The 24,473-nt window shown below is 41.0% G+C and overlaps 1 protein-coding gene across 2 annotated transcripts in view; it reads right to left on the minus strand.

Moving 5' to 3' along the window:
• RASA2 (RAS p21 protein activator 2) overlaps positions 1-19,221 on the minus strand; it is a 121,934-nt gene extending 102,713 nt beyond the window's left edge. For both annotated transcript variants that reach the window (XM_028099244.2, XM_028099243.2), the window contains exon 1: positions 19,057-19,221. In XM_028099244.2, coding sequence (XP_027955045.1) covers positions 19,057-19,189 — 133 coding nt within the window. In that variant the 5' untranslated portion in view covers positions 19,190-19,221. The remainder of the gene's footprint in view (positions 1-19,056) is intronic.
• Between the last annotated feature and the right edge of the window lie 5,252 nt (positions 19,222-24,473).

A 24,473-nucleotide genomic window follows, 5' to 3' on the forward strand; every position in this document is an offset into this window, starting at 1 on the left:
GCTTTAGAATTTCATTCATGAAAGTTCACACTAGAGTCTGTTTCTTGTCAGAATTACTAATAATTCTATAAACCACTTAAAAAAAAATTTTAAAAAGTAGGCTCCACAACCAGTGTGCAGCCCAACATGGAGCTTGAACTCACAAACCTGAGATCAAGACCTGAGCTGAGATCAAGATTCAGATGCTTAACCAACTGATCCACCCAGGTGCCCCTAAAAATCTTTCACTAAATCTCTTTCTGCTTAAACTAGCTAGAGTTGATTCTAGCTAGTTTAGGGGGTACAAGGTGTAAAGGTAACCTAATCCTGACTGGTTTGTTTTCTTACCCTTTATTTCTAACAAATTAGAAAATCCCATTTCACATTACTGGTCATCAGAGTTTGGTAAATCTTTCAGTTACATGTGGCTATCTGGATCAAACATGGACTCAGAAGTTATAAAGCAATACCTCACTGAAAACTACCTTTATTGTTCCATTACATAATGAGTTGAATAGCACAGCACACTCAAAAAGCAAATGCTTCGACTTGGGAAATGGAGACAAATGGATCTTAATTCTCTCTATTGTTGTATCTGCCTCTGAAAACATTTCATCATTTCCTACTGCAGTATTTGGATGTGTTTTTTAAAATATGCTCAATAATACAGTAGCACGTTCATGAATTTGGGAGTGCCAAGTTCTCAATATTGACACCATGTAACCCATTTTGGGTACCTCCAGCTCATCCTTAAATTTACACATCGGATCTTGACCCAAAAGTAGTAAGATTCAAGATGGTCAATATACTGCTAAGATATGATACTTGAGCAAGGCAACTGAAAACATGCAAATGGGTTTACTTGCATCTGAATGAAAAAAGGAAATATTTCTAGCTTATCCCTCATTTTAAGAGTTCTGTGCATGCCAGGGTACTCCAATATGCAAAGGCAGATATTTGTCCTACAAAGGTAGCTGTATTGGCCAACAGCAAATAGTACAGATCTGATTATATTTGTAACTGTCACTATTTCCTTTAACAATCAATGAAGATCAGGAGGTATATTACTGACAAAACAATTGTTTCTCTATGAAGAAAGGAGGCTGGCCTTCAAGCACAATATCTTTTATACTGTAATAACACTGTTTCTTGTTGAAATTATAACGATAAACTAATCCTCCACCGGGCATTTCTTCTCCCTCACAGATATACTGCAAATATGCCAAGAACTGAACTTTAAAACTACACATTAGTGGTTTTGTCCAACCATAAAACGAAATAGCCTCTTGCCCATTCACGTGAAAGTAACTGCTTCTCTGCATCATATGTACCTTGCAACATCACATATATGTTAAATAAAATGCTGAGTTTAGCTTTGATCCCCATCCTTCACATTGTTGCCACTTACCTTTTTAACATGTAAACACATGTATCCCCCTTTCTCAAAAGTCTTCAATGATTCCGTACTACATACCTTGCAGTATAAAAATCTAAAGACCCTTCATGGTCTGGTACTGTCTACTACATATTTGGCCTCATCTGCTTATTTTCTTTACCCCCACAAGTTATGCTCCAACAGTACTATACTTTCAGTTCCTTGAACACTGTGTTCTTTCATGCCTCTGTACATCTGCAATGCTATTTTCATTGTATGGAATACTCTTACCTGTTTTTTTCTCCAAAAAGCTCTGCCTAAAGGCATCTTTGTTTGTAGATTCTTCCCTCAACTCCTAGGTAGTCATGTCACTCTTTCCTGTTTCCTACTGCATCTTACATGTACTTTGACTACAAGGATCATATTGTACTGCACTTGTTGCATTTCATTCAACAAATAAAATTAAGTGCCTACAACATGCCAGGCACTTTTTTTAAATGCAGGGGATATAACAATGAATAAAAGTAGGTCTCTGCCCACATGGAACCCTTGTACAATCTAGACAGGGGAGACAAACATCATAAACTCTTCAGTAAGTATGTAATATTTATTGCCTTGGAAGAAAACAAAGTAGGGTAAGAGAGTTAAGGGGTTCAAGACCCAAAGGGTAAAGAGAAGGAGGAGGGCAATGTTATTTTATATAGGAATCAAGGAAGGCCTTTCTATTAAGATATCTGAGCAGATACCTGAAAGATGTCAATGAGGGAATGAGCGATGCAGATAGGTATCTGGGGAAAGAAAGGAACAGGCAAAAAGAATAAAACATGCAAAGGCACTAGAAAGGACAGTTTGGCACACTGAGGGGATAGCAAGGAGGCCAGTAGGGCTGTGAAACAATAAGCAAAGTGGGAAGAGGTAGGAAACAGTGAGAGATGAGGTAGGGGTGAGGAAGGAAGCAGGTTAAATAGGAAAATCTTGAGTTTTTCTGCTACTGAGAGATTTTAAGCAGAAGAATGTCATGATCTAACTTTCATTTTAGAAGAATCACTGCAGAAAGGAAAGGATGGAAGCAGGAAAGTAGATAGAAGACTACTGTCGTGATCTTTTTTTTTTTTATTATTATGTTAGTTAAGTCACAATTCATCACATCATTAGTTTTTGATGTACTGTTCCATGATTCATTGTTTGCATATAACACCCACTGCTCCATTCAATACGTGCCCTCCTTAATACCCATCACCAGGCTAACCCATCCCCTCCACCCCCCTCCCCTCTAAAACCCTCAGTTTATTTCTCAGAGTCCATAGTCTCTCAACTGTAGTGATCTTGATTAGAGAGAACTTAGACCAGGGGAGCAATCCTGGCATGGAGAGAAGTGGTCAACTGGGCATATTTTAGCCAACAGGATTTTTGATATTCTGGATGTGGGTACAATAGAAAAAGGGGTTAAGGAAGACTTCTTAGAGTTTCAGCCTAAGCAGCTGGATGAACAGAGATGCCATTTCCAGAAGGAGGAGCCTCTTGCTGGGAGAGGGAGATCAAGAGTTTGTATGAGGCATCTTAAGTCTGAGATGCCAATTACACACCCAAGTGCAGATGTCAAGAGGATAAAGAAGTCCTGGCTGGAGTAAAAATTTGAGAATCATCAGCAAGTACATAATATTTATAAAACCACAAGACTATATAAAATCAAAAGGAGAGTAAATATGGATAAGAAAGAAAAGAGATTTAAAGACAGTCTTAAAGCTCTCCAACCCTTCTGAGTTAGTAGAGATGAGAAGGAGCCAGCAAAGGAGACTGCTATACATTTCTCCAATGAATTACAAACTTCTTAACGGAAGGCACCAGTTCTTAGCACCATGCTTAGCTTATAATAGATAATGAAATATCTACTGAGTTAAGTATGAGTGTGTATGTGTGTAGAATTTTAGCATGGACAAGAAGGAAGTTCTAATATCACATCACAAATTATAAAATTGCATGTATCTTTTTTCCAGTTGATATAAGCTGATCTATGTCAACTGCACCAAAGGGTAAAAAAAAGTCTCCTACATACAGTTATCAAAAGGACTAAATGTAAGAATCTTTACAGTGTTAACACAGAGATATCATAGTGAAAACAAACCAATCCCGAAATTCACACATTCAAATATTTACTGAGTACCTTCACTAAGATGCTAGAGATAGAACAGTGAGAAAAATAGACAAAACTGTGTTCTCACTGAGTGAACACAAATGGACAGAGAATAAATAAGTAAAGATGATGTATCAGTAGGTGTTAGGTGTTAGGCAGGAATATATTATCACATATAATAAATGGCGGCGGGGGAAGTGCGGCCCAGAAGGTTCCACTGAGAAGGTAACTTCTGCACAAATACCTGAAGGAAAAGGGAGACAAGTAAATATTTTAGTGAAAACAGTGCTTTCAGTCATTGGCAAAAAGTAAACAATTTAAACCAAGAAGATAAACACCAGTGGGAATCAAAACCGATTAAGATAACTTAGATTAACAAAAATAAAAAGATGGCCAACTCTGTGTGTACAAGATCAATGGTTCTATGCAAAGGTCACTAGATAGCATGCAGATCCTACCATACAAATTTTACATAGGACTAGAATTCCAAATAACAGGCTAGGGGGCAGAGGTTCTGGTGTATATGCTTCTAGATATGTGTATGAATTTGCACATATGTGCTTATGTGTATGTTGGGGGGGTGTGTGTGCATGCATTTGTATTTGTAGGTTTGTGTGTGTGATTGTGTGTGTCCCAGAGGAGGACAATACTTGGGTAAGTAAGAAAAGAAGACAAATATTTATCAAGTAGTCAAGACAGTGCTAAATATTTTCTCAAATATCTTAATTAATGTGTACAATGACCTTGAGAAGCATTACTGTCTCCTTTTATAAATTAAAACAACAAAAACAAAAACAATTGAGTTACATGGCTAGTATGGTGATTTGACAGAAATCAAATTCCAAAGCCTAGTCTTTCCTTTTCACTTTTAATGTCTTTCTGAATACAGCAGTGCTGAGAGGAATAGACAGCTATTCCTTTCTGAAATTATCCTAAGGTACCCTGAAGCTCAAGCATATTTCAAAGGACACAAAGTTAAGAACACAGATCCCAGTGGGATTAACTCCTAAGAAAAATTGCAAACCAGGGTCCTGAAGGAGATGATCCTAAAATAAAGATTATTTGGGGTGAGAGGAAAGTTGAATCATGATGACAGTTACCACTTACTGAATAAATTAATATATACATTATATATGGCAGATGTTTTTTAAGGGCCTTCATATACATTACTTCATGATCTTCTTAATAACTTCCTCCAAGTGATTTTTTTTTCAAAATATAGAAATTGGGGGCAGAGGGATAACATTCCAGGAGTAAGGCACAGTGCAAACTAGTTCTGAAGGTGGGAATAAGAGGAGCACCTCCAAGGACGTGGTGAATAGTACAAACTGGCTAAAGCATAAAGGGAGATGAAAGGGGAATAAGAAGAGATAAGACTGTAAAGAAAGGGTGGAATCAAGAGAATCTGAAATGCCAAGCTAAAAAGTTTTAACTTTCTTCAGTAGGCAACGAGGGTCACTAAAAATTTCTGTGTGGTTGGATCTATGCTTCAGGAAAAGTACTCTGACAGTTACAGGGCCTAAGCTAAGGTAATGAGAGAGCAATGGGAGGAAAAGAAAACTGGAAGAAATAGTACAGAGACAGAATTTGGCCTGAGTGACTCAGGATACGATGTTCTAATAATGGGAACAGCAAGCTGAACAGAGGATTAAAACTTTAGATGGGGAAATGAAAAAATATATGCGATCCTTATCATTTATATTCACAACAAAAACACAGTGAAGAAGAATGAATCAAATATACACTTAAAAATATATATAGCCTCACTGTTGACAAGTTTAGTACAAAATTAAAAAGTGTTATGCTATTTAATTATGCATAAGCATAACACAATCCTATATGTTAACATATCGTAAGGTCTTTCAAATTTTCTTATAAAGTTCAATTTTTATTTCTCCAATAAAAGGTGCACATAAATTGTTCATCAACAAAACTATGAAAATATACTTTACTGCTTATGTTACAGCCCATACTTAACAGCACCATGTGCCAGGCAGTACACTAAGTCATCTAATCTTTTCACAACCCCTTTGAAAGATGAGAAAGACCATAATTCCCAACTTATAGAAGAGGAAACTGAGGCTCAGAGAGGTTAGGTGATTACCAGAAAAGTTGCAGAAAACTATGCTTTCAACATGCTACGTTACAATTTAGCATTCATTTGATTTCTATATATCTAATACTTTGTACAGGGTAAAGAAATCTTACATGAGAAGAACTGCCATAATCACACCTGACCTTCCCAGGAATCTCCTATTCACCCTCTTCAAAGTATGTTAGATTGCCCTAGGTGTATGGTAACGAAAGTAGGGGAGGTGCCTAAAAACTGCTGAGAAGAAAAAGGTTATGAAGCGGCTATTTCCCTCCTTAGCTGCCACCTTGAAAGCACCACTGGAAAGTTACACATTTGTGATATTATTCAGGCACAGGATGAGAAATGACACCAATAGGCAATGGTGACTGCTGGAATATCTCCTACTCAGTAGGGTAGGGCTTTTCAATGCATAAATTAACATGATCAGATAACTAGATTGTCAGCAATTTTCCTCACTCCCAGTAAATGATAAATTATCTTTAAAATATATAACCTGAGATTCTATAATCTCATTCAACTGATAAATCGTAAAAAATCAACACACTGCATAATCCCTAAGAGAAATCTGGTTCTGCTTAACAACAGGCACTATAATATTAACATGGAACCTGGAAGGTTAAAGAAATCAGGAATAATAGTTTCAGTAGTACTGAACTCCAATTCATCGTAAAAATAAAAGACTGTGTAATCATCAACATGCCTAAAAGCAAGGTAATACCACTAAGCAAGCACTTCAGTGGGCAAAGGGCTCCAGGAATCCAGCAGAGTTTAGAGGGTTAGCCTAGATGAAGTGAGCAAAGAACTTGTTTTGTGGGGCTATAAAACATCAACAATATGTAAGTACAATTCTTTTTTTTTTTAAGATTTATTTTATTTATTTTAGAGAGAGAGAGAGAGAGGTGGGGTAGGAGGGCAGAGGGAGAGAAGCCCAAGCAGACTCCCTGTTGAGCACAGAGCCCAATGCAGGGGGCTGTATCCCATGACCCTGAGATCATGACCTGAGCTGAAATCAAGAATTGGACGCTCAACTGACTGAGCCACCCAGGCACCCCTGTAAGTACAATTCTTGAGAAAGCATAAAATCAGGGTTAAAGCATAAACTCCAGGGCAGCTCCTCAAAAATGTCCTAGTAGGTAAGGTGCAACTCCTCAGTGGAATAGTCTACAGAATATAATTAGGAGCCTCTTGCTTTACACAAGTCATATGCATGATAATTATCATAAATCACACAGTTATCTATATTGCTATCATATTAATCACCTCTCACTGAAGTTTAGTCCAGAACAAGAAGTTAGGAAACTACTGTACATAAAAAGGCGAGTTTCGCAAGGTATTGCCAGGAAGTGTCCATGGGTTATACAGATACGTCATCAAGTTGTGGGCAAGATCTTCCTGTGGTTTGTGTTGCCCACTTCAGGTTTCACTTTTGAATGTGTGCTGATTCCTAAGCTCCCTACAGCCCCTTTCTCAAGTAGCAAACCAAACTTTGAAGCACATATGGTAGGAATCTCTCCTAGGATAGGCCAAAGGTTCCTACAGCTACATGAAGCTTAGCAAGTCTCCTAAACCGACCAACAGAACCCAGTATGGCAAGCAAATGAAAAGCCAGATGTTGGCAAAACTGAGGGCTACATGGATAGGACACATAGGGGACATGGTAGCTATTTCTGATAATGGCATCCTGGGGGCCCAAATGCAAAATGGGACTCATTATGATCTAGCACTTTTCAAAAAACACAAAAAGTAGCACCCAGATATAAATAAATTGTACCTCCAAACGTGCATGTACAAGTATATGCACGTTATGTGTTCTAGGAGAACCATTTACAAACACAGACAAAAGCACATGAGCAGAGTCAAGCAGACAGAAGAGTAACATTTTTTGTAAATCCCCTAAACAGTCTTAAAGATAAATTTTTACAGCATCCCAACATTCTAATGTTACTGAATACCCATTACATTCGACCATAACCAATTTAGGGATAATTATCAACTTCTTGAAAACAGAAATATACTCATCAGTTCTTTCAAATATACCATCTGAAAGGCAAATTGGTAGACAGAGAGACAGCGACTTCGGTAACTTACAGACCTTCTGAAAACCTGGCTCTGCCTTTTTAAACCTTGAGAAAAAACGTTTTTGTTGGCATACAATCTTTTTCAGGAATTTGGATTAAATGAAATAATTTGCAAAATATACTAACATAGTACCTGGAAAAGAATAAATATATTCAAAAAAATTAGTTCACGTTCCCCTATCAAGAAAATTTTATATAAAATTGTTCAAATTCAAAACTAAGAGGTTCTGCACCACTCATACAAATGTCAAGATTTTAAAGGATCAAAATTATTCTTTTTACTTCATTCTTCTGAAACAAAACATTGAATTTTTTAAAAAGTCAACTTTTTTAACACAAACAATTGGTAAAAACAGGCAAAGTATATGGGATTTCACTATATTGCTCCTACAAATTTTTGTTGAAATTCTATAAAAATAAAAGGTAACCAAAAAACTTCACAGAAAAGGTGACTTTACTTTCAGGGGCATTTAAAATGTTACCAAGCCTAACATTTGGCTACCCTTACTTCTGCAGATACGATAGTCTTCAACAGTAGAGCAAGACAGCTTGGACTAAAATTGTATCAAATACTTTTATATAAAGTCATATTTCATAACACAGCTAATACATACATACTCTATAGAAAATTAAACCATTATAAACAAGGCTAATTCACTTTGTCCACCACTCAGGCTCCTTTCAAATCTCTTTGTGTGTCTTCCCACATACATGTAGAAAAGATAAAACACACACCATTCTAATAACTTGCTCCTTTAACTCAACAATATGTCTCTAAGTTCTTTCCTTTCATACTCTGGACACACCTCATCCTTGTTAGCTGCTATGGAATATTTATATTAACATATTATTTAGCCATTTTTCCTAATGGAAAAGTTGTCTCTGTTTCTTTCACCAATAAGGCAACATTAAACACCTTTATATATGCCTCTTTTGCAAATGTCGAAGTGTTTCTGTAGGGTAGAAATGCACAGGGAATATACATTTAGATTTTTAACAGATCTTGCCAAAATGCTCTCCAACACTGCTTTACCCATTTAACAACGAGAGAGAAAAGTTACCTATTTTCCTAAATCCCCACCAAATACTGAAATTAACAAGCTTTTTTTTCACAAACGGATAGCTTTTAAAAATTTTCATTCCTCTGATTAATTTTTATTAAATCTTACCAGGATTTTCTTATGTTTACTGGCCTTTTTTATCTCTTTCTGTGAAATGTCTATTCATATCTTATTTTTCTAATGCCCTTTCCTTTTTAAAATCTGTATGGGGCGCCTGGGTGGCTCAGTTGGTTAAGCGACTGCCTTCGGCTCAGGTCATGATCCTGGAGTCCCGGGATCGAGTCCCACATCGGGCTCCCTGCTCAGCAAGGAGTCTGCTTCTCCCTCTGACCCTCTTCCCTCTCGTGCTATCTCTCATTCTCTCTCAAATAAATAAAATCTTTAAAAAAAAAATTAAAAAAAATAAAATCTGTATGAAGTTTTTATATATTCTGGACACCAACAAGTACAGAGATAGTACGGCACATAGGTTAGAAGCAACAGGATGGACTCTAGAGCCAGTCGGCCCAGTGTGAATGACAGCTCCACCGCTCACTAGCTGTCTGATCTTGGTCAAGTTACTTAGTTTAGCTATCCTGTGCCTCAATTTCCCCACCTGTAAAATGTGGATAATAAATGTTATAGAGTTACCATGAGGATTAAATTATTTAATGTGCTGGGGCACCTGGGTGGCTCAGTCGGTTAAGCATCTGCCTTCAGCTCAGGTCATGATCCCAGGGTCCTGGAATTGAGCCCCACGTCAGGCTCCCTGCTCAGCAGAGAGTCTGCTTCTCCCTCTCCCTCTCTCTCCGGCTTGTGCTCGCCTCGCTCTCTTACTCTTACTCTCTCTTTCAAAAAAATAAATAAAATTTAATATGCCTCAAGGGCTTTAAAACAATACCTGACAAAGAATAAGTGTTATACAAGTGTTTTCTTTTTGTCAATAGGATTTACTGTAAATATCCTTACAATCTACTATTTGTCTCTTAACTCCTGTTTATAAATCCTCGCTTATCTTTCCTCAAAAAGTTCTTTTTCTATCTCTCTTCTAACATCAGAAATTATATAAGCAGACGAAACCAACAAACTGTCCTCACTGGATCTCACAATCAACTTCTCAAGAATAAATGCAGGCATCAGCCAAAGCATCTAAATTTTAAACATCTTTCCACTAAAAAAATAGCTAGCTTCCTTACTGCATAAAGCATTCCCACAAATCAGTAAGACTGATAATCTAACAGGAAAAAAGGACAAACAGGTTCACCAAAAAAATGGAAATAAAAATGGCTCTTAAAAATATGAAGAGATCCTCAACTCATTTAGAAGTGCAAATTAAAACTACAAATCAGATGTTCCTTTCCATCAGACCAGTAAAGATCAAGAAGTTTTAAAATACACACTATGTGGCAAATAAACAAGCATTCAATCATTGCTAGTGGGAGCAAAAATTGCTATAGTTTCTGTGGAAAGCAATTTGGCATTCACTGTCTTTCCAAAATAAAAATACACATACCAATTCATCAATTTAACATGTAGGAATTTATCCTACAGATAGACACATGTGCTCATATCAAAAATGACATAACAACAAGGTTATTTATTGCAGTACTGTTTGTAATAGCAAAAACTGGAAACAACCTATATGTCCATCAATAGGGGACTGGTTAAATAAACTGTGGTATATCCAGATGATGCAATATTAAGCAACGGTTAAAAAAAAAAGAGGCAGCTCCCCATACATATGGAACCACAAATCTTCATGCTACTATTGCTAAGTGTTAAAAAAACAAGATGCAAACAATGTATATATTTTGCTAGTTTGTATGTTGGTGAGAAAGCAAGATTAATACTCATACATTTATGTGTTTGTTTTTTTAAAGTTAGGTTATTTTTTTTAAGATTTTATTTATTTATTTGAGAGACAGAGAATGAGAGATAGCATGAGAGGGAAGAGGGTCAGAGAGAGAAGCAGACTCCCTGCTGAGCAGGGAGCCTGATGTGGGACTCCATCCCGGGACTCCAGGATCATGACCTGAGCCGAAGGCAGTCGCTTAACCAACTGAGCCACCCAGGCCCCGTTTGTTTTTTTTAAAGATTTTATTTATTTGAGAGAGAGAATGAGAGGGAAAGAGCACATGAGAAGGGAAGGGTCAGAGGGAGAAGCAGACTCCCTGCTGAGCAGGGAGCCCAATGCGATCCTGGGACTCCAGGATCATGACCTGAGCCGAAGGCAGTTGCTTAACCAACTGAGCCACCCAGGCACCCAATACATTTATGTTTGTAAATGCTTTAATAATCTCTGTAAAGCATACACAAGAAAACTGGTAACGCTTGCTTGTGGAGAGGGAATGGCTAGAGGCAACAGAAATAAGAAAACTTACTTTTAAATGTATACTCTTTTGTACCTTTTCAGTTTTGTACCAGGTATTTGTATTATCTAATCAAATAAATAAACAAATCTCAAAAAAATCAAATAAATTAAATAAACTAATTAAAACCTCCCTGTGATCACACCACACTTTCTACAATGGTTACACACAGGGGCTACTAGGTGGCTCAGCTGGTTAAGCGTCTCTTGATTTCAGCTCAGGTCATCATCTCAGGGTTGCTAAGACTGAGCCCCCTGTGGAGCCTGCTTAAGATTCTCTCTCTCCCTCTCTCTCTACCCCCACCCTTCCCCCCACAATGCTCATGCACACTCTGTTTCTCTCATGAATGAATGAATGAATAAGTAAATAAATATATAAAAAATAAATGGTCACATATAGCAGGTTGCTAACACTTGGGTAGTTTGTGGCTAGTCTGTTCAACTGGCAAAAGCAGAGGTTCTCCATCCTAGGGGTCCATTATCACTCCCTATGGGACGTTTCAAACCCAGAGATGTCCAAGTACTACCCCAGAAATTCTGAGTCAGTAGGTCTGGAGCACAGCCTGGGCAGCAGAATTTTTTAAGTTCACAGGTGACACTGATGGGTAGTCAGGACTGAAAACAGCTGAGTTATAGCATGACACAAATAGGTAAACAACCAGGCTCAATCTCCATCTAGGTCACAAGCAGTTTCATCACTAATCCTAACCACTTCACAAGGTTCTTAAAAAGGGACACCTGAGTGGCTGGGTCGGTTAAGCGTCTGCCTTCAGCTCAGGTCACGATCTCAGGGTCCTGGGACTGAGGCCCACATGGGGTTCCTTGCTTAGCGGGGAGTCTGCTTCTCCCTCTCCCTCTCTGTCATTCCCCCTGCTTGTGCTCTCTGTCAAATAAATAAATAAAATCTTAAAGAAAAAAAGGAACAGATGAGAGTGTATTGATGGCAGAGTGAAAATGTATTACTACTTCTGGATATATTACTACACAGGCAATACAATCCTCATGTATTAAATGCAGTACATTTGCAACATTCATACTAATGACAAATTCATTCTACCTAGCATTTCGGAAAGAACTTTGATAGTAATGAACTAGTGCCCAACAGGCACAGGCATTAACTGTGTAACACTTGAATATCTGAGTGTCAAGTTCTTCATTTGTAAAACGAGGGGACACAATATGTTCCCTACCTTCCAGCTCTAAACCTCAGTAATTCTCTAAGAATACAGATATCTTGGGGTGCCTGGGTGGCTCAGCCGTTAAGGGTCTGCCTTCAGCTCAGGTCATGATCCCAGGGTCCTGGGATGGAGCCCTGCATCGGGCTCCCTGCTCAGCGGGAAGCTGGCTTCTCCCTCTCCCACTCCGCCTGCTTGTGTTCCCTGTCTCGCTGTGTCTCTGTCAAATACATAAATTAAATCTTAAAAAAAAAAAAATACAGATATCTAAAAGCAACCGTTGTTTAATAAAGACTTTAGGATAAACTAGTAAGAGCTTTTTCATCCCATTCACAGCCTACACTCAATTCACAGTCCAAGGGGCTAATGCCCTAGCAGACACTCAGATATTACGTACTGCTGAATAAATTAATTAACAGTCACAGAAAAATTTTTTTAAAGATTTAAACAACCTTAATAAATCTTGGAAAAATATTTCAAGCAGTGCATCTTATACAAAATAGGCATAGGAAAAACATTTAAGCATTAAAATAAAAGCATCTAATATAATGTCTTAAAGCAAATGGTTCAATTTAAAAAGCAACTAAGACTTAATGCTAGAAGGGATGTTAAAGACCACATCCAAACCTCTCATTTTACAAGTGAAAAAATAGGGAGTTCGCAAAGTTAAAGAATTTGCCCAAAGTCGGGCGCCTGGGTGGCTCAGATGGTTAAGCGTCTGCCTTCGGCTCAGGTCATGATCCCAGGATCCTGGGATCGAGTCCCGCATCGGGCTCCCTGCTCTTTGGGAGCCTGCTTCTCTCTCTCTCTCTCTCCCCCTCTGTCTCTCATGAATAAATAAATAAAATCTTAAAAAAAAAAAAAGAATTTGCCCAAAGTCATTCTGTCATTAATGATATTCCTAGCACCAAGTCCACAATAACAAATTTGTCAATTATTGTTCACTGATGTTTACATGTACATTGGTATAATGTTATAAAGCATATTATTTTAGCTACTGATTTTTGATGACTGAAATAACATACAAAACCAAAGACAAACCATAAAAATTTTTTTTTAATTTTTTATTGTAAAAATTTCTTAATATACATGAAGTGTCTTAATTTACACTGAGGACTATACAACAAAACTGTTAGCAGCTCTTAAAAGAGAACAGAACTTTATTAGTAACTAAAACATGGAATCTGATATTGTCAAATAATTTCATAAAGCATATTAAAAAGGAAATAGGACTGGCATCTAAGATTAAAGGATAAAATAACAGTTTTATTTCAGCTACATTAGTTCCAGTCTCTTAGTAGCTATTCAAAGAATTCTAAGTTAAAAAAAAAACAAAAAAACAACTCTATGAACTCATTGAGGTTTACCTCCTGTCTTCCTCAGAGCAAATGATTAGCAGACTGCTCTGTGAACTTCTACAAAGAACCCTTTTCTCTCATTTCTATCCATCTGAAAGATGAATTCTTCCTCCATCCTAAATAACTCATCATCTCATTTCAAATTTTTGACAATAATGAATTCTTAGGATGAACAAACCTTTTAGCAATCTTCCCTCTATTAATTTATTAAATAACTCATCTAATTCAAATATCTAATAATAATAAATTCTTAGCATGAATAAACTCTTTTTAATCTCTCCCTCTCAATTCTATTGCATGATCAATAAAATGTCTTGATTTATACCTCACTACCAAAAAATTCAAACCTTCCATGACAAATAAAAACATTTACTGTATCAAGTATGATTATGAGATTTTTCTTTTCCAGGCTCAGAACCAATTAGTAACAATATTCATGGAGTACAGTCAGGTAACAATATTCAAATCTCCTAATAATAAGCACTCACAGCATTTAAAAATTTTAATCCTTTTCCTAATGAGGCAACTTTGGCATCAGTTCAAACATAAGCTCAATTGGCACTGTGATTTTGAAAGGGATGAACTTCCTGTCACAGACCCATGTAGTTTTTCTTTCAACAATACTATCATCTTCTAGTTTATCTGTAAAATTTACAAAACAGTTTCACATCTAGTATTTCAAATCCTCCTCAGGATAACATAGTGAGAAGCAGGGCATTTTCTAAAGGGCTATTATGTCCCAGGCATTATGCTGACAATGGGATAGCTAAAAGGAAAAAAAAAATGAATTCTACCCTGGAAGAGCTTGCAGTCTAATGGGGAAAATAAACAATTTTTATAAAATGTGCTAGAATAAAGACAGGGAATTACAACTCCCCAGAAGTACAAGGGCCTAACATCTTCTCTCCAGGGATGGGGGTGGTGGTGCCCCGCCCCAAAGAAGGCTTTGGTCAGATCACATGCAGCTTTGAAAGTGATCTGAAAAGTCAGACTTTTGAAGGATGTGTAGGAGTTCCCTGATATACGTATGGGGTGGAGGAAAGGAGAAAGACACTTCCAGGCAGAGGGAACAACATGTACAAAATGGCTAGTGATGAAGCATTATTCCCATTTTAAAGATGAGTAAGATCAGCTCAAAAGGTAAGTGAGCTGCGTAAAATCATGTGAATAATAACTAATAATGTATGTAACAGAACACAGTCCTTCTGATTTCAATCAGCTTTGTACACCAGAAAATGCCGGTTAAGTGTTGACAAGAACATCAGATAAAGATTAATTTTTATCTCCTATTTATACCTTCCCAAAAGATGGTCCATGTCTGACCAAGCTCCTGGGGGAGCAGGGGAGAAATGACTGGAGAAGGGGATTTATTTAATTCTCAAGTCAATCCTGTGAGATAAGTATTTTTATTATACCCATTATACACACAAGAATACAGAGGCACAGGGACGCCTGGGTAGCTCAGTCACTAGTTAAGCATCTGACTCTTGGTTTCTGCACATGGGCACTCTCTCTCTAAAATAAATAAATAAAATTAAAAAGAATAGAGGTACAAAAAATTAAGAGAAGATTCAAATCCAGGTGACTAACCTGACCAAGCCTCCAAACTCAAGCACTTAACCAGACCCCACAGATTCTACTTTGCCAAAGAGCCCTACATCATTCGGTCTAGAGATACCAAGGAGACCAAGTGAGTTCTGGGACACATCATGATCCCACAGATCTCACACTGTACTGCACATCTCGATATTCACAAAAATCCTCAGATTTGGCTCCCTTACCAATCTGAGGAGACCAAGCCTCAGATTCTGGTCTCCCCTGAGCAGGTACACCCAGGAACAAGCTGGCATGAGCTCTTTCAGCAACATTCTTACGTTCTGATTACAAGCAGATTAGATGAGAGCAAACTTAACAAAAAGCGGTAACCAAAAAGACATAAAATAACAGCATGAAGCTTGGAAAGTACAAACAAGAAAGCTCCAACCCCTCTCTTTAGCTTGCGGCGGGGGGGGGGGGGGGGGGGGGGGGGGGGCAATGCAAAAGTGCTCCAGGTACTAAGCATACCTGCCACTCACTGCAAGGCAGTTCACACCAAAGGATGGAGTCTGTAGTACCTTAATTTCCTTTATCAAGGGTTCATATGACAACTCTAGGACTTCAATAACCATGCCTGCCTCTTGAATATTAGGGAAGCTGACCATTTGTGGCCATGGTTTCCTAGGGCACTAAAACGACTTCAGGGAATTGAGATCAGCATAGAAGACAAAATATTATCAGCAACACTGGATTTGCTAATGTTAGTTGATTGAAACTGACCACAAAATGGGTTTCCAATCTGTCAATCTGGTTATTTCACCTTGTGAAGGATATGAGAAAATTAACAAATACTGGAATGAAACCCCTAAAGAAGGTTGTAGACTATTAACTCTAGAACTTTAAAGATATGTAAATCTAATCTGTCCTCACTTTTTGCTGGTAGCATTTGGAGTTGAAGGGTCCTACCCAGGTCTAGGAAAAAAGACGTTCCTTTGAGGCTCACTTTGAGTCCTATGGAGCTCTAACTCTCCAGGTTAGAGGCTCTGAAACAGCAGTCTGAAATCTGCCAGCACATATCCAGTCTAGTGGGTACTATCAGGCTATCCTCTGAGGTCTCCCAGTATGATGAAAAGGAAAGCTGACATGGTTATCCACACCCTCAAGCTGCTTAGTATCTTCATTGTCAGAATCACCACCATCCCATTTCTGTGACTTTAGCACCTGCTAATGACTCCTCCAGCCCTCCAGCCCCCACCCTGTAAAACCCACACGTCAGTTTCAGGGAAACAGAAAACAGCAGGTCTTCACAGGGTTCTGAAGGTCAACCAACTCTGGATTATACCAGCCAAAAGAAGGGCAAAGAAATGGAGAGGGAGATGCAAAGAAGCTTCATATATAAGTATCCTAATACACTTTTTCTAAAAAGCAGGTAAGTGATCTGAGCTATAAGCCGAGCAATTCCAAAAGCAAGAAATAGACTGAAATAACAAATACGATACCCCGACTATGGTTAAAGTGGTAATATCATTCCCAGCAACTGGATGATCAATCTCCAAATCTGGGTAGTGGGGTTGTTCTAAGGCACAAAAACAAAGTTGTGTTTTTGTATTTGTAGGTATGAGTTTCACTCACAGTGATATCTCCTATTGTGATATCTTTGTTATGGCGCAGGTGAAGGTGCAGGGCAGCTAAGTCCTTCTGGGAAGAGCCTAACCCTAACTCTCAATTCCAAGATTTATGTAGGGTAGTTCCATGGTATAACCTGCAGCTCTATAAATCAGTGAGACTCCAATGAACAGTGCCTAGCATCAAGTGACACTAAAATGTAAAAGTGGTAAAATTTGGAAAATTAGACCAAGGGGGGGAACTCTGGCCCATTTATAGCTTTCCCAAATGTTAAATTAGATATATGTAAATATTAAATATAAGACTTAATCTGAAATTTGAAGATTTTATACCCTAGGAAGTAATTTTATTTTATTTTTTTAAGATTTTATTTATTTATTTGACACAGAGAGAGATACCGAGGGCAGGAACACAAGCAGGGGGAGTGGGAGAGGGAGAAGCAGGCTTCCTGCTGAGCAGGGAGCCCAATGTGGGGCTCGATCCAAGGACACTGGGATCATGACCCAAGCCGAAGGCAGACACTCAACCACACTCAACCGACTGAGCCACCCAGGCGCCCCAGAAAGTAATTTTAATATTGGGAACTTAGATATAGACAAGATCTATTTCTTTGATATCATTTTCCAGGTTTTGAGAACTGTACTCATGATCTTAAGTTGCCTAGGACTACTTCTGGGAACAAAAAGATGAGAAAATTTAACATGTCTGCCTCTGAGATTTAATAAAATCTCAGTACTTGAAGAGGGGAGCAACTTGAAAAGAGGAAAGGGGAAGAATCCTAGCTCAATTAATAATATCACTATTCAGGAAGAGGAAAATTTTACATCCTGTGCCACCAAAGAGCATTGTTAGCCATTTTATTGCAATTAGATTTTCTTTTTTTTTTTAAAGATTTTATTTATTTATTTGAGAGAGAATGAGAGATAGAGAGCACAAGAGGGAAGAGGGTCAGAGGGAGAAGCAGACTCTCTGCTGAGCAGGGAGCCCGATGCGGGACTCGATCCCGGGATTCCAGGATCATGACCTGAGCCGAAGGCAGTCGCTTAACCAACTGAGCCACCCAGGCGCCCATGCAATTAGATTTTCTTCTTACAAAGTAAAAAGTACTCCTCTTACTAAGGGTTATTTACCTGAAAGATGAAGCACATTTCCATTCTGAGAATAATGAATAAAGAAAATGAGGATGATTTCTTACAAAAGCAAAAATAAGTTTTATTGATATATCTTACAAGTAGCAAAAAAAAAAAAAAAAAGGCGTTTCCTCCGAATAAACTACTGTGAAAAAATTGTAACTCTGACGCCCAGAGTCACTTTTTAAAAACAAATGTCCAAATGACTGAATTCAAATGGTCTACTGTAAAGCTCAGAGCTTCTGAGCAAAAATTTTGTATTAAGTCAACTAATATGGATCGCTCACAAAAGTAACAATTAAATGCATGAGAAGGAAAGGAATTAAGTGGGTTAAGGGCGGGCTGGATGACTGTGTTTTGAGACCTGCTCACAGGAAGCCACTACATCCTGTCTTAAGTCCCTGTCAGTCACACAAGTCTCTCGATCCAAGTCTTCGGCGCAGCGAGGTGGGGCAAGTACAGGTGTCCGGCCCCGAGCCCCTCCCGGCGCGCTCACTGGCGAAAACCCCGAGCGGCGGTCACCAGAGTCCCAGGGCGGCCTGTTTCCTCCAGCTCAGGGCGCCTTTTTCAACCTCGAACAGGCTCGTGAGCCCAGGAAGCAGGCAGCCCCCTCCCCTCGGGCCAGCCCCACTTCCCCGCCCTCCCCCTCCTCCTCCTCCTCCTCCGGCCGCGCCTCCCGTAATTACCGCTCCGCTCCCACCTCGGGGCCGCTCCCCGGCGCCCGCACCGCCCGGAGGCCTGCGTCCCAGGGCGGCCGGAAACTCCTCACGCCCCCGGCTCACGCCCCCGGCTGGGGCGTCCCCACGTCCAGGCCGCGCCCCAAAGCCGAGCCCCTCAGGCCGGCGCTGCTCCGCGCGCCCCCTCCACGCAAATTCCCGGCTCTCCACTCCATCCGGACAAGGGCAGCCCCAGCCCACGCCGTCCCGTCGAGGCGACGCCTCCCCCAACACACCCCCCTTCCAGCCTCACCCGTGCCGGCCCTCCCCGTGCGCCTCGCCCCGGCCCCGGCACGGGCCCCGGACCCCGTCTGCCCAGGTCCCCTCTCCGCCCCGCGATCCCAGCACGGCTCGGCGCCACCACCCCCGCGCGCCCGCCGCCCCCTCAGCCCCGCGGCGGCCCCCGTCGGCCGCCGGGTGGGTCCCCCAGCCCGGCCCCCGCTTACAGATCTTGCCCCGCAGGCTCTGCAGCACTCGGACCTCTCGACTGTCCTCGTCCCCGGCCCCGGGCTCAGCCGTCGCAGTCGCCACCGGCGCCTCGGAAGAAGCCGCCGCAGCAGCAGGCGCCGCCGCCGCCATGGTGCCGCCCGGCCCGTGCCGCAGCCCCGCCGCCTGCGTAGCCGGCGAGGCGGAGCCCAGCGGCGGCCTAGGCTGGGGCGAGCGGCGCGCCTGGCCCCGCCCCCGGGCCGCAGCCTGGCTCGCCCGCCCCGCCCCTGTCCTGCCCCCGCCCCACCCGGGTCCCTGCAGTTGCCGTCCGCCCCCCCAGCCCCACCCCCACCCCCACGCTCAGCCGCCCCGAACCCGGGCCGCCCAGGCGCGAACCGAAGTCCTGGCTTTCCTGCTCTTTGCCCCATAAAAGCCCAGGCGCTAGCCAAGTGCGGCTCCAAGTCGTGGCTCTGAGCAGCCCTGAAACCTCACGAGGGAAAACCTCAGCCTTCTCGAGATCCCCAAATCCTTCTGGGAATTAGGCTCCCCACCACAAGCCGACTTTCACAGCTTCTAACGCTCAAGGGAACTCCCTGTGGAAAGAAAACAGAATGGAATTTGACAGTTGAGAGGACCTCACAACTACCTTATTGAAAAAGAGCCAAGAGGTGTATTAGAGATTCCCCAAATAACATCTGCATGCTCCCTACCCTCAAGCCACACCACCACACACACAAAATTTCACTTTAAGTAAGAACACTGCTCTGCAAAAGCTGGTTCAAAAAAAGGATCATAGCCCCCAATTACAACATGAGAGCAGCACGGGAGAGCCTCCCACGGAAAAATTCTGAAGCTCTTACCATCCCTTGTGTATTTTGGAAACAGAAAGAGCAAAGAAGGATGGGTCCCATCCCCTCCCGCCCCCTCAGTGGGCTTGCTAAAAAGTTGATTGACACTAGGACATTCGTAAATCTTTGACTAGTTGTTAGCTTTATTTCAAGGGACCTCTTTACAGTGAGTAAACTGCATGAATAATACCCTGGTATGAGATGAGGAAGATGATTTCCTGGTCTTGAGGTTGTTAACTGCACTGCCCTAAGAGGAAAGAAACTGTGACTTAATAGGGCAGGGTAGTTGTTTTCCAGGGCAACAATAGGAATTATTCAGTCTGTCAACAAATACTTTTTGAGGGTCAGACTTAATGATAGCCTCAGAGAGCCCCAGCCCTCCTCCAGCCGCTCAGTCTGGCAGAGACACAGAGGCACTAGAGAAAAGGACAGAGGCATAGAGAAAAGCCCTTAGATGAGGAAACTGGAGAGTCAGGGAAGGCCTTCCTGGGAAATGCACTGAGGAGTGAACTGAAGGTCAGCGGGGAGAGGCACAAATGTGCCAGGAGGAGAAGTCACTTGTGCAAAGACCGGACAGCCAGGAAGAACGGCCTTAGTCTGTGTCTGTCGCTGAGGAGTGACACTGCCGTTTCCATGTGTGCTGTGGGGGACCGCTGCGTGACTTGCACACTTGTTGGAGAAAGTGAACCTACCTCCTCTTATTTGGATGTTTTGCTGTCATGTCAACAAGAAGTCCCAAACTGAACTCCCTATCTTCCTTTGCAAATCTGAGTTCACAGCCATGGTCTGTTACCTGGGCTAGAGACTCAGACTCTTTTTATAATCCCTTGCCCCTATACTGTTTTCAACTGCCACACACTTCTGATTCTGCCAAAATCGCTTTTCTTTCTTTTCTTTCCATTCCCTGTCATTGTACTTGTTAAATTCATCCTTACTTGAGTAGTGTCAACATGTTATGGGGTTTTTTTTTGTTGTTCATTTTTTGTTGTTTTTTTTAAAGATTTTATTTATTTATTTGACAGAGAGACAGCGAGAGAGGGAACACAAGTAGGGGGAGTGGGAGAGGGAGAAGCAGGCTTCCTGCTGAGCAGGGAGCCTGATGCTGCAGCGGGGCTCTAACCCAAAACCCTGGGATCATGCCCTGAGCCAAAGGCAGATGCTTAACGACTGAGCCGCCCAGGCGCCTCTGTTTTTTGTTTTTAAAAAGGCATGAGCTTATGAGGCAGAAGGACTTACGTTGGAGCTTAGTTCGACCACTTTTACAAGAGTGGCATTGAGCAAATTCCTCAACCTTTTTCTTGTTTTTTAAAGATTTTATTTATTTATTTGACACAGAGAGACACAGCGAGAGAGGGAACACAAGCAGGGGGAGCGGGAGAGGGAGAAGCAGGCTTCCCGCAGAGCAGGGAGCCCGACGTGGGGCTCCATCCCAGGACCCTGGGATCATGACCCGAGCCGAAGGCAGACGCTTAACGACTGAGCCACCCAGGCGCCCCATTCCTCAACCTTTCTGAACCCGTTTCTTAACAATAAAATGGGAATGCTATATTTCTTCTTCCTTCTTCAAAGTTCTATCAGGATGAAATAATTACTGAAAGTATGTGTGTGAAGCATCTAGTAGAATCCGGGGCACGTAGTAGGATTAGCACAGTAAATGTTATCTCATGCTCTTGACTGGAACGCTTATAATAGATCTCTCATCTCTCTCATTCCTCCTACACATACCACTTAAATTAATCTTCCTAAAGCAAAAATTGGAGTTTGCCACTTGGTCTACTCAAAAAAACATCAATGGCTTCATTCATTCCCTTCACCCAGCAAACAAGCGACACTACAGGTCACAAAGAGTGCTATAAACAACCAGAAAATAAAGTTCAGATTTCTCAGGCAAGTGCTCAGGGTTGAGACTGGGCCCAGGCTACCTAACTCCCTGTAGCTCCAGCCACACTGAGCCACTTTTCCCACCAGCCCTCTAGGAGTGACTTTCCCCCTGCCCTTCCAAATGTTGCCTCATCCATGTGTCTCTTTCTCTCACAGACGAAGGTTCTTATTTGTACCTTTTCGTGGCAGTGATCATTTTCTGCATAGCATTATGTATCTGTATCCTAGTTTATCTCTTCTAGATTCGTTTCTAACACCCTCAATAAATAACTGTTGAATGAATGGATTGAATCATATTAGTCCACTTACTTTATCCACGCTGCAGACTTGAAGCTCTCCTCTTATGAAAATTCTATTTTCTATTACTCATTATCATACCTGTCCAAATGGTTAAAATAGGAATGGGAAACTTTAGTAGGAGCCTGTAATTTGAAATTAAAAGCTGGTGTTTAAAGGTTTGTTCCTTTCTCTAAAATATCAATATCCAAGGGACCCTAGGTGGCTCAGTTGGTTAGGCGTCGGCCTTCAGCTCAGGTCATGATCCCAGGGTTCTGGGATGGAGTCCCTCATGGGGCTCCCTTCCTCAGCAGGGAGTCTGCTTCTCCCTCTGCCTGTCACTCACCCTGCTTGTGCTCTCTCTCTCTCTCTGTCAAATAAATAAAATCTTAATAAAATAAAATAAAATAAAATAAAATAAAATATCAATATCCAAAAACTAAAATAAAATATCAATAGCCATACCAGGGGCGCCTGGGTGGCTCAGTTGGTTAAGCAACTGCCTTCGGCTCAGGTCATGATCCTGGAGTCCCGGAATCGAGTCCCACATCGGGCTCCCTGCTCAGCGGGGAGTATGCTTCTCCCTCTGACCCTCTTCCCTCTTGTGCTCTCTGTCTCTCACTCTCTCTCTCTCAAATAAATAAATAAAATCTTTAAAAAAAAATAGCCATACCAGATTCTCCTCATTTCCCTTCTTTTTCACTAGCTTAACCCCAAGTTCATAACTCCGTTACTAAATTGTTAATAAAGGTATGAAGGCAATTTTACATGAAGTGACACTCCACTTTTTTTTTCCCCTGACTTCCTGTTGCAGGTTTCAGAATTATCATACTTTTTCACTAAGACCCAGAAACTCCATTTTTCCTCCATGGGAAATCATTCCTAATTATTCTAATTCTGAATAAATATTTAAGGATGTTAATATTCCTTTACTGATACTGGCCTGCTCTGCAGAGATCTTTAGCAGAATTAGTGTTTCCTTAATGTAAAATATTCGGGAAATAAAGTTTCATGAAGACCAATGAAATTTACTCACAGTACAATTACAAGAAGTCTGTCCCATCTCCCTCCCTTTATTGCCTTTACACTGTGTTTTAAATTCATCTAGAGTTCCTCTCATTTCTTCATGATGTTTTGCAACTGGAACAATATTGCATCATATACAAACTTGCACTTCACTTCCTTCCCCAAATTATTAATGAATGTGTTTAACATCACTCCTATCTCTACCCCCTCCATTCTGATGAGCAACCATTCACTACTATGTCTTTTCCTATTTCTTCACCAGCTTTTAACCCATTGTCATTCTCACCCATAAGCTGGCTTGCTTCATGGTGGCTGAGGTAGGGAAACTGCATTGCCTCTTAAGAAGACTATGTCCTGCAGCGAAAAACTAATTTCGGAACTTAGTTACACAGCATCGTTTTGAATCAGCACCCTCCAACCTATAACATGGCAATGTGAGGGGTATCTCCTGATCCTGAGTTATTAATTGCCTTCTTTCTGGTGAGTCAGGGAAGAGAAATATGCTTTCTTTTAACTATTTAAATGTAGATCATTTTCATAGGTCTGCACACTCATGAGACATAACTGTTTCCAGTGGATGGGTAGGAAGGCAAGTTCTTTTGGTCATTGATGACTTGATTTCCTCATTCCCGTCATTAGAGTACTGCTTGTGTATTAAACTTTCTGCACACAGCTGCATTGTACAGGCAGCCTCTAAATCCAGTTTGCACTCTTCTTTTTTGGATAAAGTTGGAGTAGAGGAAGGTGAAGCGAGAAGTTAGATATTCAGGGTATTTTGCAAAATATTCAAAGTGTACCTTTAACATTTTACCTTAAGACCAAACAGGACTATAACAAGGATGTGGCCAAAAACACGGACAAATCTTTATCCTAAAGCCTCCAGCTCTTGCATTAAAAATATTTTCACATTTGCTCAGCTCCTGGAGGAGGACACTAATGGCCTGAATTTTGGAACATGGGACTGTCTATGCCTTTAGGCCAGTCTGACTTCAGACTCTCACCCTCTCTCCTCTTGAACTTGATGGCATATCTATTTCACGTCCCTTGTACTTGTCTTGTCAATTTATACTCATGAATCGATGGATCTGAGAAGAATATTGGAAAAGTCAGGCAATCGTGTACTTGTTTCATGGGCTACTCTGCACTTGAGAAATGTCTATATTTGTCTGGGCAGATTTGTTTTTCACTGTGGATCCTGGAGACATGCTCCACCCAGTTGGTGAGAACCAAGACAGAAGACCTGAGGTCATGACACAGCTGCTTTTCATGCCCTGAAGACATAGCTGTGGTCTCCCAAGGCCAAGAACTCTCTCTCTCTCCCGTGGCCGGCACATGGTGGTCAGCGAAGGAGGCTGGTGCTAATACCCACCTGGCTGTACTCATGGCAAGTTGGATACTGCTGTCAC

This window comes from Eumetopias jubatus, unplaced genomic scaffold, assembly GCF_037043125.1.
Source record: "Eumetopias jubatus isolate StellerSeaLion01/CBP00866 unplaced genomic scaffold, mEumJub1_p1.0 scaffold_1, whole genome shotgun sequence".
Taxonomy (NCBI): Eukaryota; Metazoa; Chordata; class Mammalia; order Carnivora; family Otariidae; genus Eumetopias; species Eumetopias jubatus.